We start from the raw sequence: 19,461 nt of genomic DNA on the forward strand, positions 1-19,461 counted from the left end.
GGGGTCTTCAAGAAAAGACTGGATGAGGCACTTAGTGCCATGGTCTAGTTGATTGGCTAGGGCAGGGTGATAGGTTGGACTGGATGATCTTGGAAGTCTCTTCCAACCTGGTTGATTCTATGATTCTATGATTCAATATGTACTTAAGTGCCCAAGTTTGCTTTGCATTGAGCTTGAAAGTAAGGTTGAAGTGTACTCCAGTGCAGTTGACCTATAGATAGTTTGCCTGTTATCTCTGTAGTAACCAAGTATTGTGGGGATCTTCAGAAAGATTATACAATTCTGGGGGTTTTGAATTGCTATTCATTTTACATACATCATAGAATCAACCAGGTTGGAAGAGACCTCCAAGATCATCCAGTCCAACCCATCCGCCAGCCCTAGCCAGTCTACTAGATCATGGCACTAAGTGCCTCATCCAGTTTCTTCTTGAAGACCTCCAGGGACGGTGCCTCCACCACCTCCCTGGGCAGCCCATTCCAATGCCAATCACTCTCTCTGTGAAGAACTTCCTCCTAACATCCAGCCTATCATTTCCCCAGCACAACTTGAGACTGTGTCCCCTTGTTCTATTGCTGGTTGCCTGGGAGAAGAGGCCAACCCCCACCTGGCTACAGTGTCCCTTCAGGTAGTTGTAGACAGCAATGAAGTCACCCCTGAGCCTCCTCTTCTCTAGGCTAAACAACCCCAGCTCCCTCAGCCTCTCCTCATAGGGTTTGTGTTCCATCATGACTCTAGGGGTCTATTCAGTAGAGCTAGAATTTACCCTGAAGATGCCCAAACTCACAGTAGAAAAGCTAGAAAGAGAAGCTGTTGGGTTTTTTTCAGCTCAGGAATTCCTTTTTTGTGAAAGTGACAGGCTGCCAGTTTACCTCTCTGGATCAAGTAATCAAGGAGAGAGCTGTTAGGGATTGCATAATCCACTTCTCTGCCAAATAAATCACCACACATGATTAATTTTGGAAGTTTCGTGTATTAGTGCTGCCTTCTGCTTTCATCACAAACAAAAAAACCCCAAATGTAATACCCACTGGCTGGTTCTTGATTAGGTGTTTGGTGGCAGCCAGTGCCCCAGCAGAGGGCAGAGGCACCAGAAGGGATTCCACCCATTAGACCAACTTGGCCATGGGGGCCGTGACTGGAGCCCTCCTCTTCAAGAAAAAGTGCAGAAAGCTCAAATCCAAACGGTGTTTTCTGACAGCAGGTTTTTAAAGAGGCATCTTTCTGCTGAAACTCTGCCTCACTTCTAGCTGTAGCAGGACTCTTCTGGAGCGTGTTTTGGAAAATAACTTTTACAGCCCAAGCTGGAGAATATTTTAAGTGTTTTTTGAGGAGGAGGATGGGATCTGTGATGCATCTTTGGCAGGTTATGATGTTACTGCATTAGTCTGGTGCTTTCTTGCAGCCCAGGTTCCATACAGCCATGTGATTATATGAAAAATGAAATAACATTTAATCTCTTCTGATGAGAAAAACCTTAGAAATGATCTCTTAAAAGACACTTAATGACAATAAGTATAGAAGATTTTATGTTAAAAGTTAAAATGGATTAAATGTGATGATAAGTGCAAAGTGGAAACATACTGGTGACTGTTTAAATCTTTCCTTCAAATAATGGAATGACTGGAACTAAGTGCAAATTTTCTGATTCATCTAAACCAGCAGACTAGAAGCTAGGGTTTTGCTCTTAAGTCCAGGGAAAACATCCATTTTCAGTTATGAAAGAAATTTGCTTTAGGGTTACTTGTTGGCAGGATTATTTTGTTAAAGAAAGTTGCACCCTCTCCTACAAAAAATACAATTCCCATTGTGTTTTTCATCTGCATGAGTAACAAGTACTCAGTCTTCTTTAGCAGAAGTTCTCTTAATAACTTTATTGTGCATTTAAGTGTCTCTAAAAGTTCTATATGAAACAATATTCCTTAACTTTGATTTAAGTATTGAAGGTGGTCATACTGGAAGGTATCAGACTTTTTACACTTTATACTATCTTACTACAAAATTCAAACATGAATTTTAATTTCATTAGTAAGGATGCAGCCTTACTTCAAATGTACAAGCTCATAAATCAGGGTTAGGTTAGCAATTGTTTTAAAACATGCACCTACAACTCTTGTGTGAATGGCGAAAGTTGTTCAGGAAATGCTGTTTTTCTCCTTTCATCATTCTCAGCTCTGCATAGGTTTAATGGAAAACTGAAATAGTTCCTGCTAGAGTTAGAATAGAATAGAATCAACCAGGTTGGAAGAGACCTCCAAGATCATCCAGTCCAACCTATCCCCCAGCCCTATCCAGTCAACTAGACCATGGCACTAAGTGCCTCATCCAGTCTTTTCTTGAACACCTCCAGGGACGGTGCCTCCACCTGGGCCACCCTGGGCAGCCCAATCCAATGGCAAGTTCACTGGAAAGGTCTAGAGAATATAATTTTAAGGTATTCCAACCTTGTACTTCCATCTTTACTGAAAAGGTGGGTTTAAATGCATTTAAACTGGTGTAGAAGGCTGTGTGATTGGGATTCTTGTTTGCTGTATATGAAAATCTGATCTATGATCATGGTATCTAAATGCCTATTAACACACTTCTTTAATCTCTTATTTTTCCTTTAATGTGTTTTTCCCTGCAATTAATCAATTTAAGATTTGCTTATAATAGTTTTAGTCTTTGTATTGGATGCTTTCTTGTAATTTGCTCTGTCCTGGTGAAGATTAAACTCTGTTGCTGCAGGATACTGGATCAGGAATGAGGTAGTAATCAGTTGGAAAGAGATTTTGATTACTGTCTGGGAAAGAGAAGAAAAAAGACCTGGTGAAGTGTTTTGGTTTGTTTGGAATGTGCTGTTAGAATGCCCTAAGGGATGAAGGCTTATTTTACACTTTATGGAAGATTCCTAGACCATGTTTGATAGAAGATATATGTGGCTGGAATAGATAACCAGATTGTGATTGAGACTTGTGGGCCCTTGGAAAAGATTGCTAATTTTAAGTTTTTTAAAAGGACTGAGATTTTATTGCTGTCATGAAAGTGGTTCGGGGCTGCTACAGAAAGAAATCCAACTTTGAAAGCAAGTAAAATTAATTGTACTTGAAAAATCTCTCTTGCAATCTGCAGAGCACGTTTGCAGTCATCTGCTGCTGAAAGCCATATTGCCCCCATGCCTCAGCCTTCATCTTGTAGGGCGTTGGTGACTGAACCATGAGGTTTCCCTCGTGCTTCTGTTCTCATCCTCATGCTTCTGTTCTCATCTTCCATATCATTAAGATTTCTTAATGGAAAAGCGACTTGTGCAACAGATTGACAATGAACGTATTGAATCTATCACATCAAAGAAATAGCTGTAGGATGGCATGAAGACTCTGCCTATTTTAAAGTCATCTGTATGGGCAGATCTTTGAGTTTCTGTGTAATTTTACTTTGATCAGAGTCCATACAGCTGTAGTTGTTTTGAAGAATCAGATGTTCAACAGCCCCATGCAGAGATACAAGCTGGGGTCAGAGTGGCTGAAGAGCAGCCAAACAGAGAGGGATCTGGGGGTACTGATTGATGCCCGCCTGAACATGAGCCAGCAGTGTGCCCAGGTGGCCAAGAGAGCCAGTGGCATCCTGGCCTGCATCAGGAATGGTGTGGCCAGCAGGAGCAGGGAGGTCATTCTGCCCCTGTACTCTGCACTGGTTAGACCACACCTTGAGTACTGTGTTCAGTTCTGGGCCCCCCAGTTTAGGAGGGACATTGAGATGCTTGAGCGTGTCCAGAGAAGGGTGACGAGGCTGGGGAGAGGCCTTGAGCACAGCCCTACGAGGAGAGGCTGAGGGAGCTGGGATTGTTTAGCCTGGAGAAGAGGAGGCTCGGGGTGACCTTATTGCTGTCTACAACTACCTGAGGGGTGGTTGTGGCCAGGAGGAGGTTGCTCTCTTCTCTCAGGTGGCCAGCACCAGAACGAGAGGACACAGCCTCAGGCTGCACCAGGGGAGATTTAGGCTGGAGGTGAGGAGAAAGTTCTTCACTGAGAGAGTCATTGGACACTGGAATGGGCTGCCCGGGGAGGTGGTGGAGTCGCCGTCCCTGGAGCTGTTCAAGGCAAGATTGGATGTGGCACTTGGTGCCATGGTCTAGCCTTGAGCTCTGTGGTAAAGGGTTGGACTTGATGATCTGTGAGGTCTCTTCCAACCCTGATGATACTGTGTGATACTGTGATACTGTGATGTTACGATTGTCCTGTGAAGGTTAAAGGATGGTGTTTTCTTGACTGTTGTAAACTAACATTACTTAGTGATATGGCAATGAAAATATTAATATATTGGCACCTTTCAGCTGTAAGGCCACGTGGCTTCTGATATATTGATACTAAAATTCAGTGAGAATATAGGTGCTTTTAAAAATTTTTGTTACATAGAATAGTAGTATGTTTCTCTAGAATGTTTGTGTGCAATGCTTATCTAAACTTAAATACACACATACTTTCTAGCATTATTTACTACTGGGTAACAGATACACAGCTGTGAGTAATTTACATGAGGAGTAGACATTTCTAAGAATGGAGTGAAAAGCTTTAATAACCATGTAGAGATCTGGTGGAAATTGATGTAGGATGGGGGGGTAGTTGTCTGTAGGTTTTGCAGTATTTGCTGATGGGAAAGAAGATAGAGCAATCAAGCATCCTCTTTCTGGCTCCCACAGAGAGTTCTGTATGTTTACAGATTCCTTTGCCATTGGCCATTTTTTCCTGAGTTTGTCTCAGTTTTCTCTGATATCTTAAAATGTTGTTTGCTAAAAGCATAAATGCTAGAAATATGGAAACAGGGAGCATAGAAGAGAGGCTTTCATTTTTGAAACTTAGATTACAGATAAAGTTATTTTGGTTTTTTTTTCTTTTCAAGCATAGACACAAATTGGGATACTTCTGCATTAATTAATATTGCAAGTTTATGGTGGAAGAATTAATTTGAAAGAAAAATATTATTCCCCCTAATGCCATTATCACTGTCAACATTTTTCACTCTGTGTCATTCCTGAGGAAAGTTAGGAAGGCAGCGTTAGACAACCTCCATGTGTGGGAAAATGGAAGATTATTAAAGAAAAAAAGCATTTACCAAAGATACTGTATAAATGTTTGGAAGCTATTACGGCAGTGATGCCTAAGAGAAGAGATGAATCCCTAATGTGGGAGAGGTGCCTGCAGGCACTATCCAAAGTGCAGGGGTGGGTTCAGCCAAATGGCTCTCTTTTACTAGTTGCCCTTCACAGTTTGCTTTGTGTGCACCTTTGACGAAGTTCTCTCCCTACACAGGTAGTGTTGTACTTGGATCTTTCAAACTCAAACCTAAGATTTTTATTGACTACGGGGTCAGGATGCTTCTGAGAGCTGTGACTGATTACCAGCTGCTTCTCAGCCAGAAGCAGGTTGTTAGCTTTAATGCATCATGCTTTGTTTCTTTTTCTCACTAAAATCCCCTGACAACTTGTATACTACTTGCTGTGATATTTCTTTATGATGGAATGAGTAGACTTCTGAAAAAGCTTGACTAGTTCCAAATTACTGGCAGAAGTGTTTCAAGATAAAAGTGTGTTTGTGCTGGGTTTCTTCTACATGGCATCTTCATACTGTTGCTTGAAGTACTGGTAGTCTTGTGAGTGGTGCTCTCTTTTTCCCATCCATATGGGATAAGAAGTTGGGTCTTAAGGTGTTTTGGGCCTTATAAAAGTTTCTGTTGATTTCTCTCTTAGTTTTGGCAGATTTTGTTTCAGAGGGGGGAGCCTAAGTGGAAGTTGGAAATAAAAACCTCACATCCAAATAGCAGTGAAACAAGCAACTGTGCTAACCTCTGCTTTCAGTTACCATAGTGTAAACCCAAGGAAGGTTTGATGGTTATCTTCCGTATACTACTACTGGTTCAGTGATCAGCTCCTTGACCACTAATTCTGCTTGTCATATGCTATTGCTTTGTTCAGTGCTATACCTTTATTAGTGTATAGTCCTGAGGTACCAGTGTTACTGGTCTGAAATTTGAAGCCACTATGGGACAGTATGGGGTTTGTTCAGTTTGTATTTGTCACTAATGTGATACACAAATATGAACATTTGTCTGAGAAACTCAAATGAGATTGTTAAATAGCAGCTAAGCGTGTTCAAAGTCAGTTTGTACTATGACATGACCAAAAAATACTGAAGCTCTTGGGCAGATGTCTTGTCATGGTAAATATACTTCAAAAGCAGAGTCCACTGATTTGGGAATAGAGTTGTTAACAGGTTTAGACCAACAGAGTCTTACTTCAGAAAATGTTGTTTGTGCTCTGTGATGCATCTGCAGCTACCAATAGGAAATGTAATATCAAATAAACTTAATATTGAATGTCCTAATCTTCAGGAGTCATGGTTGTTTCAGGCATCTCTAAGTTCATGAAAGAAAACTAGCAAAGAAATTTGTATATGTGTGTATTTTACATTCTTCATTTTCAAGTGCCTTGCTTAAAGGTCAGTAATTATTTTATTTATTGACTCACACTGATAAGCCTTTTGGTGAGTTAGGTAAAATGCATCTCCTAATAATAACCAAGAGAAATATGGCTCATGTGCATACATACATATGAAATCTCTATTATTTTACTTAGAAGTAAATAAAAAGAAGAAATGTGAATTCCTGCAGATGCTTTGAGAGGTCCTTTCTGGTTTTGGCTCTGCTAGTGTTTCTCATCTGGGCATTTAAAGGCAAGTCAGCAGCTGATGTAAAAAGCTAAAGATGAAATATGCCCAAAGAAAGAGATGGATTGAAAGAATGAGTTAGTTATTGAGAGTAGTGTTAAGCTTTGGAAGGTTTTAAAACCGGGTTGGTGAGCGACATATACTTTTCATTCTACTTAAGAAAGATTGATAATCTGACAACATCAGAAGTCGTTAATCATACAAAGCAGTTAAAGGACAGGTAGAAGTAATAACCTTTGTGGAGGTTTGTTTGTTTGTTTGTGGGTTTATGCCGTTCTTTTTTATGTAGATTTACAAGGAAAAGATAGTTAAATTATCCTGTCTGGGAAATGAATGTCCCATGGCAATTCAGCCTTTTACTCATACTGTGTTGAGCTGCACCCTACTACTCAACTGAGATGTTCAGTTACCCTTATTGAGAAATTGCTATTTATTCTTAAATTTACAAATGTTGCTTAACAACCTGAGAATAGTATCTCACATTGTGGGACTCATTTGGATTTGGCTGTTGGAATGTAGACAGCTTTTTCTTAAAATGTTTGTAAGAATTAAAAATTGATTTAAGATAAACCAATCTAAGATTTGTTAAGAAACAGCTCTACTTAAAACACAAAAAATCCCCAAACAACAAACATTCCAAGGAAGCTGAGGTTACCTTGCAGGCTGCATGGCTATCTACTAGAGAGAAAAAGCCCCCAGAAAGCAATGATCCTTCTTTGCGTGTTTTTCTACTGCTGATCAGCACAAAATGTGGATATTGGAGATTTTCTAGTACTCTCCAGCCTGCATAATGCCACCATTCAGAAGCTTCTAAGAGGAGAAAGAGCAAGTGTGCCAGTACAGCCAGAGCTGCTAAATAACCCTTGCCCTGGGCCATGCTATGAGTGGAGAGAACAGGGAAATCTTTTTCCAGTGTAGAGGAGGGCCCTCATGATGGAGACTCGTTGTTAACTGTTTGAGTGTAAGAAGAACTAAAGTGGAGCAATTAAACTTAGGCGCTACACAGCCATTTGACAAGCAATTACTGTGTATTTAGCAATGGAAAGGTTGTAAATGGTTGCAGCCTAGTTGAGTGTTCAAAGCAAATACAACTATGATTATAGCAAGAAGTTCAACCCCTCAACCCCCACAGTACCTGCTAAGCACTACCTTCAACTGATGCAAACCCCACACACTGGATACATATATTCTACAAGATGAGCCAATAAAATGTAAATTCCATTCACAAACATTTGAAAGTCAAAAAGGTGATTTCCCTCCCAGCAATAATTCAGCTTTTTACATTGTGTACTGTTTCATTAGTTTTGCATGAATTCAGTTTCCTTTCTGATGTATTCTATAAAGTACATGTGTGTATACATTTTGAGTAACTCAGATGAGAACTGTGCTGTGTATCTTTTAATGTCCTCGCACTGGAGGTCACAACTCTTACTTCACAGTGTGTGGCAACAGCTTATTTTCTTAGTGTAACTCTTCTTCTGAACCCCAGAAGTGGTGTTTTGTTGTGTTTTTCATGGAAAAAAATACATTTGATGTTACTGTGATTATCACAAGCTCTTGCTGAACAGCTTTATGTGCTGTATGCTGTTTTTTTTTGGTGGGTGATTTCTCACATACTTCTGTTCCTGCTGAAACTGATACTTTGTTTTAATAACTTTTTGTTATGTCCTCTTACCATTATGGTTATGTTAAAATGGAAGCCGTTGTCCTTTAAAATCGCTTTGACTTCTTACCAGGCTCTTCTTTGTCTATCCACACTGGGAACTGGAACAAGTGCATCGTGTTTTATTTCTTTTTAATTAATTTCAAGTGAATTTGTCAGTTTATTCAGATAGTGTAGGCTGGAATAAAATGTAATTCAGACTCACCTAAAATTTTACCCAAAGTTTAAGCCTTGTGTGTATTTTATGTTATGTGGGTTTTGCATAGTTAGGTCTTATTACAGTCTTCTAAGTAGTACTTTCAGTAATATATAAGGCAAGTTTAAACATAGTTCCCCAACTTGGTTTTGAAGCCAAAGTAAATGAGGTCTTGTAGTGCCACATTCCAGTGATTCTGACATCAGAGGATCTGCAGTAACACACTGTGATATTAAAGTGGCTGAATTTTTACATGCCTGCAAGAAGCAAGACTGGCTTCTAACATGGAGAAGCGTTAAGCTAAACATTCAAGACACTAACAATTTTTTTCCTTTTTTCCCCCATCCGGAGGGGAAAAAGAGTAAGATATTTACATCTTAACAAAAATGTCTCAATACAAATAGTTGTATTTGGGTTTGTTCAGTCTTTTAATTGTTGTCTCAGGTTTTCTGATATTCTGCTGAGGTCTGTGGAGATGTCTTCGACTTTTTGTGAATTAAGGAGCGAGAAATAGCTACAAATTATCTGAGTGCTTACACAAAGCAAATCAAAACCCCAAAGTACTTTGAAATACAAGAATGTGGACTTGTATCTGATGCATCTTGTAGATTCCTAACACAAAACATTCAGTACTCAGCACATTGACAGCATTATTGGCAAACTTTTTTTAGATTTTCACTCTGGGGGGAAAAAAAAAACCCAACAACAAACTTGCAAAGATTACAAACCAGATTCATACCAGAGACCTGTACTAAGGCACAGATGGTAGAGCAGGACTGCATCAGTCTGGCCCTGTATGGCTGGACTGAACTTTGCCAGCCAGAAAGAAGATTCACTTTTTGCCCTTGGTGCCTTTCTCTGTGGTGCAAGGGATGACTGGGAAAAGAATGTGCACTCGACTGTATTTGAGCTGCTCAGTTTTTTTGCCATTCCTAGATTTTTAGTTTAGTGCAGTGCCTTGCAATCCAGAACACAATTTCTTTTCCTCATTGTTGCAATAACAATTGCTTGTTTCATAGTGCTGATTCTTTCCAAATTGCAATTAAAGGGTCTTCATCTTGTCTTTTTCTCAGATTCTTCTCATTCTTTTCATCGAGATGAGACAATAGTTATTGCCCTGGCATCAGTGTCTGTTCTGGCTGTTCTGATTGCTGCTCTGTACTTCGGATACAGGATGCTTGCAGGTAGAGTTTGGTGATCCTTTGGGTTTTTTTCTGATTGCTCCTTTGACCTTTCTCAGTTATACTCATGTCTTATGTTCTCAACAGTGCCTTTCATATGTTTGTACATAATGCTCCTTTTTCTTCTCTCTGACACTTTATAGTCATATCCCTTTCACAGCAGTCCAGAGAATTTTATGATTTCTCCAAGCTGTCATTTGGGACCCATTTTTCTTTGAAAAAAAAATCCTCTGCTCAGCACAGTTTAAGTGAGGTTGTGAATATTGTTTATAGTTATTGACAGTGACATTTAGTTATCAAAATGGTTGTGTAGTGGATAACCTTGTTCATAAACATGGGCACCTTCACTGCTGATTTATTTATTTTCTGACTCTAAGAAGATTTTACAGAATTCATTTTTACTGATGTCCTTGCCTACAGTATGTATTTCTGCCCAGGTAAAGTCTATTGTTTTCACTTGTAACTGGTATAAAAAGGATACTGTCTGATTCCCTCCCTACCTCCTCCCACAGGAGACCGTAAACAAGGTTTGCACAGTATGAACATGATGGAGGCAGCAGCATCAGAGCCCTCTTTGGATCTGGATAATCTAAAGTTGTTGGAGGTAAATGTTCAGCTTGGATTCTTATCTTCATTTTTATTCAGTGTAATGTGGTTCTGTCACTTCCCAACTACAGTTACAGAAATAAATATAAGACAGCCTCTCTAAGTTTTTTTAAGTCACAGTTTAAAGAAGAAATTAAAAGGAAAAAAGGCTATTGCTGTTATATTTTTGTCTGGTTTGGTTAGTAATATTGTTGGTATTAGCTAGAATATGTTCTGCCTTGAGAAGAAAACACTAAACACTGGGAGTTAATGGGAGAAACTGAAATGTGCATTACTGAAATACAGAATTTACTGCAGATAGGGCAGTGTATTTTAGTAGTAGTGCATTTATGTATAGCCGTTCTTCACAGTGGGGTACTCTATCTCCATGGCAACTTGAGGCCAACCAGAACTTTCTGCTCAGCTTAGTATTAGATATACCATCAGAAAATTGCAAAAATGTTATGTTTTCAGTTGGTAGGCTTGATGGAACTTTTGGAATTTTGAAAACCTTTTGGCTGAAAATAAATCAGTAGAATGACTCAGATTCAGAGTGTTGGTGCTTTTCTTTGGTTTGCCCATTAGAAATCACATCTAGAGATGCAGACTGCAGACATGCCATGTAGTCTGGGCTACTGGTGACAGCAGACTAATCAGCAAGGAAGTCTGGGTTCCTTCTGCCAACACAAAAATACTTCACACAGAGTTTACAAGACTATGAGGATACATATTGCAGAAGTGTGCAAAGCCCCAGATGAAATTAGTCATATTGATCTGCAGACTTGGAAAAAAACAGGCACTTTTTGGGTGGAAAGATCTGCTATGGTGTCTTCTTCCTCTTTATTAAATTCTGGGGAGCTACCTCCTCCCTCTCATAGAATCATAGAATCAACCAGGTTGGAAGAGGCCTCCAAGATCATCCAGTCCAACCTAGCACCCAGCCCTATCCAGTTAACTAGACCAGGGTAGCAAGTGTCTCATCCAGTCTTTTCTTGAACACTTCCAGGGATGGTGACTCCACCACCTCCCTGGGCAGCCCATTCCAATGCCAATCACTCTCTCTGGGAAGAACTTCCTCCTAACATCCAGCCTATACTTCCCCTGGCACAACTTGAGACTCTGTCCCCAGCTTATTCTTAAACCTGTACATGCCTTTTCACATCTCTGTGGGCAGAATACCTTCCAGATTTGTACCTTGAAGTGACTCAATGACACTGCAATCCATGGAAGAACTGAGAAACAGCAAATCTGTCTTCTGTTGAAGGATACTGTATTGTTAGAAACTTTGCTGCTAGACAATTTTATGTTCTTGAGAAGCATTACTTCTGTAATGCCTTCTGCTTTCTGTCCCTCATGCACTTCTAAGTATTCAGAAAGTAAAAGTATACTGGTCCATTCAACCCTTACAGCTTCATGTCTTGGTCTTCCTTATAGGAATTAAAAAATTATTATGTAGTTAGAATTTTCTGAGCTTTAGAAACCAGGACCCTTCCCGAAGGCGGCTTAGTGTTTTGGTTTAGAGCAGAGATCTCATCATTCTTCAGTTGCCATGGAAATAGGGAAAGCTGTTTTGTGAAGACCATCTAGCATAGTGGGGGCTAGAATAAAGATTTAGAGGTGGTAAGGTTGAGCTGCTTTGATATTTATTTTGCAATATGAATGCATACATTGTTACTGCTAAGCTAAAAGGTACAGCTTATAAAGCTGCCCTAAACGTAAAATGTTTAACTTAGTGCCTGTGATCTCTGAGATAATTGAAATTGATCACATAAAATCTGTAGAAGTTTAGGAGTAGGGTGTAGTTTAATAAAAGAATTAGTAGCAAGAGACACTTAGGTTGTATTGATTCCATATATAAAAGTGTTGAATAGATTATTTATCATTTATTTGCTGGGTATTCAGACTACAGATCAATTTAGTGAGATCTAAACTGGCCTATGGTGAGGTTTCCAGCTCCAAAACAGCTTTTATGTCAGCATCCCAATTGCAGTTTTCAACACGAAATGTTCACTATTTTTTATAGTGCATAGAATAGAAGTTGGTGTACAAGCTTTGTAGAGTGAAAACTTGGATTTTGTCTTCATTTATTCTTTTGTGACCCTAATTATTTGCACTTCTTTCGCAGCTGATTGGTCGGGGAAGATACGGAGCAGTGTATAAAGGCTCCCTAGATGAGCGCCCAGTGGCTGTGAAAGTATTTTCTTTTGCTAACCGTCAGAACTTTGTCAACGAGAGGAACATTTACAGGATTCCACTGATGGAGCATGACAACATTGCCCGCTTCATTGTGGGAGATGAGAGGTTCACTGCAGATGGCCGCATGGAATATTTATTGGTGATGGAATATTACCCCAATGTAAGTCTTTCCAAGAAATTAATCAGATTGATGTAGATTTCTAAGAATAGCCACATAGAAATGGTGTACTTAAGTATTTGTCAGTGATTTTCATTGCTGCTTCTTCACAGTAATGTAAAGATCATCCATATAAATCATAGAATCATAGAATCAGTCAGGTTGGAAGAGACCTTCAAGATCATCCAGTCCAACCTATCCCCCAGCCCTATTCAGTCAACTAGACCATGGCACTAAATGCCTCATTCAGTCTTTTCTTGAAGACCTCCAGGGACAGTGCCTCCACCACCTCCCTGGGCAGCCCATTCCAATGCCAATCTCTGTGAAGAACTCGCTCCTAACATCCAGCCTATACTTCCCCTGGCACAACTTGAGACTGTGTCCCCTTGTTCTATTGCTGGTTGCCTGGGAGAAGAGGCCAACCCCCACCTGGCTACAATCTCCCTTAATGAAATGAAAATTATAAATTACAATTTTAGTATGTCTTACTCTAATACCCTTTGAGATTTCCCAGTTAGTGCTACCAGTCTTAGGAATTCTTAGCTGCAGTATTTGCTTTTGGTTATGGTGCAGGTTTTTGAGTGAGCAGAGCAATATTCAAGGACAGACTTTGAAGAGTTGTTTTTACTTAAGAAGTTTAAAATATTTTATTATTAAGACATTATGACCTCGCTCCATAGCTGCAAATGGAGATTTTTTACAATGAAATAGATCTTATTTTCAAATGAGTTTGTGATATAATAAATCATGTTGACGTCTTATATTGTTATCTTCCTTAAAAATTCTGTGGCATATCATATTTATTTTGCTGTGCCATATATTGATGATGTAGGACAAGTCTTAAGAAGGTATCTTTACCTTCCAGAAACATATCTTCATATCTCCTTAGGCAACCAAATGTTTACATCTCTAAGATTAATTTATTTGAGTTTCTAATCCTTTGTGTGTGTACAAAGGCATAAAACCAAAAGTGTTTTAAAAATACACAGCATAAATATCAATTGTTTTCATGATAAATCATAAAGTATAATGCATATGGAGGTTATATATATATATAAAAAGGAAAAAAAGTTTCATAATTTATCTTGGGGTTTGGGTTTTTTTTGCTTATGTATGGCAAACAACTTTTAATTGGTCAGTTAAATATTTTTTAATGGTCTTTCTGGTCTCAAGTGAACTCATATTGTAGTTCCTCCAGTGTGTAAAGGTGATGGCTGAAGCCTGATTTGTTATGGGAATAGTAAGACAAAAGCTTCTTATTCAAGAAGCAAAAATATACAGAACTAAATAGCAGGAATGACAGCCTGTCTTAGGGTGTTTTAGGCTCTATGTGTGTGCTTCTGTGAAAGCTAAATGCACAGAAATGTCAGTATATATGCAAATTTAAGACTACACAGCACTTCACAAATATTTTGTAGAGAGTATCTTTACCAAAACATTTAAGTTGGAACATGCTTGATCAAGTCAGCTTAGAGATGGGCATCCAAGAAGAAATTGGAGCCTATAAATGACCAAAGAAAAATGTCAGTCATGCCTGTACCAGATGGACAGTGGCAAAGCACATCAGCTCTGGCCTGCTCTGGCAAAGTAGGCTTATTTTCAACTAAGTGAGTTAAGTAAATTTGAGTATTGTACTCCTGGGAGGGCACAGCATAACTGTCTTAAGAAGTGATCTGGTTTTACTGGTTTCTTGAATGACAGAATTTTCATCTGAGATGTAATTTGATTGAAAATTGTCTTGTTGCTTAAATAAACAGGATCTGTTCATAATCTTAGTATATGTGTAGATGAGCATTATGACATCATATCATCTGATTCTTTCTGAATATGGTATTAAGAACAACAAAATTAGTCTAAAACCAATCCACTGGTGGTTTGGAAGTCACTGGAAAAAGTGCACAGCAGGTGTAATTAATGCACAGTATGATCCTTAATTTAGTGAGCAGATGTTCTGCTATATGAGGAGCTAAGAGCAGGGAAGGAAGCCTGTTGTGGCAGCCCTGCTAAAAGGGAATTGCACTGTTCAAAATGGAGGCATAAATCTTATTTCAATAAGGAGTAACCCATAAAAGGTGCGCAGATGAAATACTCCCCATCCAAAAAAACAATTCTTCCTTAAAATACTTTCCTTCTTGCAAAGAGGAATGCACAGACCAGAATGTTTTCGCACAGAAAATTGTTGTTGATGTTACTTAAGTGAAAGAAAGATTGATAGGTTTGAGTCAAATTATGTTATCATTGAAACATGCCTTCAGATCATAGAAAGCAGGTGAGCAAGTAGTAAAAGGACAGATATGTGTATTTATCAATCAGCATGCACTCAGTAAGTTGCAAAGTAGTAGGAAATGCCTAATAGTCACGGAATTGTTTCCCCAGTAGTCAGGCATTCATGTCTTTTTGGACCAGAAATATAAATTTTGTTGTAAAACACAAATATAATCTTAGGATTGCACAGACAAAAACATCAGATTAAAGATAATTGGAACAGATACCCCAGATTTAACATGTCACTCTTGGCTCTGACAAGAATAATCTTAATGACAAATACATATCTCTCTAAATCTTGGCTAAAACTACTCCTGCTTGTCATTTATATTAAACTTCACTTAGAAGCTTATAAAAGGGGAACGTGGCATTCTTTTTCTGCTGTTTCTTCAGTGTGTGTGGGCTCACTCCTATTCTGAACTGCCTTTGGGTTTATTTTTTGTTTGGATAAATAAACGATTATAGCAGGGGAGATGTGGGTTCGAAATGTTGAGTGTTCTTCTGTCAATGCTAATGGCTTAAAGATCCCTGTTTGGTAACCCAGGCTGCTATGTCTGCAGTTACTTCTATTTTCCTGTTGTACAACCAGACTTTTTCAGCAAAACAAATCAAGTGCATGCTTTGCTTCTGTTTTGCAATAAATGTTGTTATTCCTAACCTCTGTTGCTTTGAGATAAGTTTTCTGTTCCACTTCTTCAAGTAAGATGAATGGCAGCTTGAGAAACCAGTGAAACTTTGCTCCAGTCTTGCGTTTTAGAACGTCTAAGTAAACACAGAAGCAGTTGCAGGGTTCCACCTTTCAGAGACCACAGAATAAAACTGACTGTCCTAAAAATCTTGTGTTATTCACCTGGACAATGATTTTAATCCAGTATTTCTTACTGTTTTTTTTGTAGGGTTCTTTGTGCAAATATTTGAATCTTCACACGAGTGATTGGGTGAGCTCTTGTCGTTTGGCCCACTCTATAACTAGAGGCTTGGCGTACCTTCACACAGAGCTACCTCGAGGAGGTAAGGCCCGAGAAGGGTGCCCAGATACTCTTATTTCTATCAGATAGTAGGTTCCTGCCCTTCAATTTTCTATGTGACTCTGCAAGAAGTAAGAAATTATGAATGCAAATAGAGATTGCTTGGAACATCTAATATATTCTTGACTTCGGAACAGTCCGGTGCTGTGGGCTGCATCTGTAGCACTTATATGAAAACATGGAGTAGGAGCCAGCAGAGCCTCAGTAAAAGGCAGAAGGAGGAGGCAGAGTTGTGCAGTGTGCTGTATCATGGCAACAGATTACAGAAGACATGGAGCACTAGATGTCTGTCTAGCAGAGAGCAAACAGATGGGGTGTTCCATTTGTTTTTAGAGTTCAGACACAAATCACCAAAGCAATTTTTAGTGTCTGTGAACTGTATACACAAATTAATCTTCTAACTCCGTTGTAATTTTATCATATCTCCTGATTTTTGTCTAAAGGTGTGGGTCTGGTCTTTGCTATCTGCAAATGACACTGCTGGGCTTGGAATGTTTTATTGGAGCACCAGATGTGACAACACAGTGATTTATATCTTTAGATCTCTGCTTGCATGCTTCAGCCAGTATTTCAGCAGCTGAAGTAGCATGGTTATAAAGCAGATATTCTGAGACCTGTGATGTATCAAGCTGCAGAATATGGCCTGCCACTGAAGCATTAGCTTTTTGGCAGTAAATAAAGGGATGGTATCACAAATTCTTTGTAAAGGTGATAATGTTTTGATTAAAATTCCAAACTCTCTCTATATATATCTCTCAAATTTTGATCATCAACCCTGGCAAAGAAAATGCTGTTAAAAATGCAAGGCTAAAAATGCCTAAATCAGTACTTCTGTGTGCCAAGGAAACTGCAGCTATCAACTTCATCATTTTGAAATGTGCAGACAGGTGTGTCCTGTATCAGGCAGAAAACATGTAAACCTTTCATCATAAAGAAGAGACAGACATAGGTTGGGGCTATCAATGGTAGGAAGTAGAGTAGAATAAATTCTGCCATAAAACCAGTTCAGTAGTGCTGGTTGCTTTATTAACAGAATTAATTGCATATGAAGCAGGAACAACTGAGACTGTTCTTTAGAAAAGATTAAATTCCCTGCAGGATGAGTTATGTCCAGACTCTCTGGAGTAATATTACCTACATGTCTTCAGAATAGGCACTAATTCCAATCATAACAGAAACAACTGGTGCTGTATTTGACACATGAGTGTGGAGATGAGAGAGGGCATTTAGAATGGCTGTTAGCAGTACGTTAGCAGTACATGGAGTCTCCTCTGCCAAAATAATTCTGAAGTATCACTTGGAAAGAAGATTATTGGCAAACAGAACTGTATACAGCAGTAGCCTAATACGTTGTCTAGATTCAGTGAAACTCTGAACACCAGTCAGTGTTCTGTAGATAGGATACTGTGGAGCTCATTAGGAGCAAAAATGTTAGCTTTCTGAAAAATAAGATGATTTTCTGTCTGTGATAGCTGAGCAAACACAGTGAGGTTCTTTCATTTTGCCAAACAGTAGAGCTTCTAAAATAGTAACAAGCACTTCCACATGTCCAAACAGACCATTACAAACCTGCAATATCCCATCGTGACCTAAACAGCCGCAATGTACTGGTAAAGAATGATGGAACATGTGTAATTAGTGATTTTGGGCTCTCCATGAAGTTAACTGGAAACAGACTGGTACGTCCAGGTGAGGAAGATAATGCAGCTATTAGCGAGGTAAGTGCAAATGAAGGGTAAACCAGTCAAGGAAAACAAATAAGCAGGGAAGTAACCCTGAGAGGCAGCTGTTTCTGTTCTTACAAGGTCAATGCCCTAGTATGGGCTGGGAGGTGATCTGCTGGATATCAGACCTCTGGAGAGGGACCTGGGGGTCCTGGTGGATAACAAGTTAACCATGGCACAGCAATGTGCTCTTGTGGCCTGGAAGGCCAATGGGATCTTGGGGTGTATTAGGAAGAGTGTGTCCAGCAGACCAAGGGAGGTTCTCCCCCTCTACTCTGCCCTGGTGAGACCTCATCTTGAATACTGTGTTCAGTTTAAGAGGGATAGGGATCTGCTGGAGAGGGTCCAGTGGAGGGCTACAAGGATGATTAGGGGACTGGAGGGCATGGCTTACGAGGAGAGGCTGAGGGACCTGGGGCTCTTTAGTCTGGAGGAAAGAAGACTTTGAGGGGATTTGATAATGTTTATAAGTATCTGAGGGCTGGCCAGGAGTGGGAGGACAGGCCCTGCTCACTTGCTCCCTGGGATAGGACAAGGAGCAATGGGTGTAAGTTGCAGCAAAGGAGCTTGTGCCTCAACACGAGGGGGAACTTCTTTACTGTAAGGGTCACAGAGCACTGGAACGGGCTTCCCAGGGAGGTTGTGGATTCTCCTTCTCTGGAGACTTTCCAGGCCTGTCTGGATGTGTTCCTCTGTGATCTGTGTTAGATTGTATTGTCCTGCTCTGGCAGGGGGTTGCACTCGATGATCTCCTTGGTTCCTTTCCAACCCCTAATATCCTGTGATCCTCTGTGTGTGTTATTCAGTTCCTGTAAGGGGGAATTGCTGCAGCATAGGTGAGAAGTGGCTGGTGCCTTGATAGGAAAAATCTGGTTTTATTCTCAAAACACTCAAAATACTAGTTTTGGTTTTGAGTTGCATCCCTGGAGACTGAAGTTTTCTGTGTGAGGTAGGAGAAGATGCAAGGCAGGATTGCTTGCCACACTGTTTGCTGTGATGTGGTACTGGTCTCTCCAGTCTTGTGCTGCAAGTACTAAAGGAAGACCAAACATTCTTTGGTGGTTTTGGTGTTAATTTTTCTGAAATGGCAACAGACTGAATTCTGCATTGTACAACCATTTCTCTGTCATCTGCAGTTTTCTGAACTTTAAATGGATACATCTGGGAGAGCAAGTAGAAAGACATGGCCCAGCTGAGAAAGAACAGAGACAAAATAACAGGCAGTACTTGAAAGAGCACCTTATGGGAGAAGATTAAAGAATGAGGGTTGTTTAGGGAAGTAAAGCCTGAGACAGACCTTAAAACATGTAAACAGCTGCTACAAAGAGAAAGGAATAAACCGTTTGCATTGAGTGCAGATAGGACAAGAGGTAACTGGATTACACTGTAGGAGGAAAACTTAGTTACGAAGAAACCTTTCTAATCTGTAGAAGGCAGCCAAGGTCTAGAATGTACTGCCTAGCAAGGCTATGTAGAACTTGCATCATTTTATGAATTTAAGGAGCAGATGGAGAAAATACCTGCTAGGAGTGGGTTAGAATGGATTCTGGGCAGAAAAGAGAAACTGATTTCTCAAGCTTTCTCTTTCATGATGCTGTGATTCAGGGAGTGATTTTTGTTGTTTTCTGTTTGTGTAACCATAAATACACTGACACCTGAATATAGGCTACTGAAATACAGTAAGTCTGTTTCAGATAAAAGAGTGTAAGTGCCTAATATATATACTATATATATACACACAGTGTATTTGCTGTCTTTCTGCTTT

General features: G+C 39.6%; 1 protein-coding gene across 2 annotated transcripts in view; it reads left to right on the forward strand.

Moving 5' to 3' along the window:
* Positions 1-19,461, forward strand: part of BMPR2 (bone morphogenetic protein receptor type 2) — a 114,748-nt gene that overhangs the window by 77,462 nt on the left and 17,825 nt on the right. For both annotated transcript variants that reach the window (XM_064160906.1, XM_064160897.1), the window contains exons 4-8: positions 9,634-9,744; positions 10,254-10,345; positions 12,452-12,682; positions 15,841-15,955; positions 17,530-17,690. In XM_064160906.1, coding sequence (XP_064016976.1) covers positions 9,634-9,744; positions 10,254-10,345; positions 12,452-12,682; positions 15,841-15,955; positions 17,530-17,690 — 710 coding nt within the window. The remainder of the gene's footprint in view (positions 1-9,633; positions 9,745-10,253; positions 10,346-12,451; positions 12,683-15,840; positions 15,956-17,529; positions 17,691-19,461) is intronic.

This window comes from Pogoniulus pusillus, chromosome 2 (assembly GCF_015220805.1).
Source record: "Pogoniulus pusillus isolate bPogPus1 chromosome 2, bPogPus1.pri, whole genome shotgun sequence".
Classification (NCBI taxonomy): Eukaryota; Metazoa; Chordata; class Aves; order Piciformes; family Lybiidae; genus Pogoniulus; species Pogoniulus pusillus.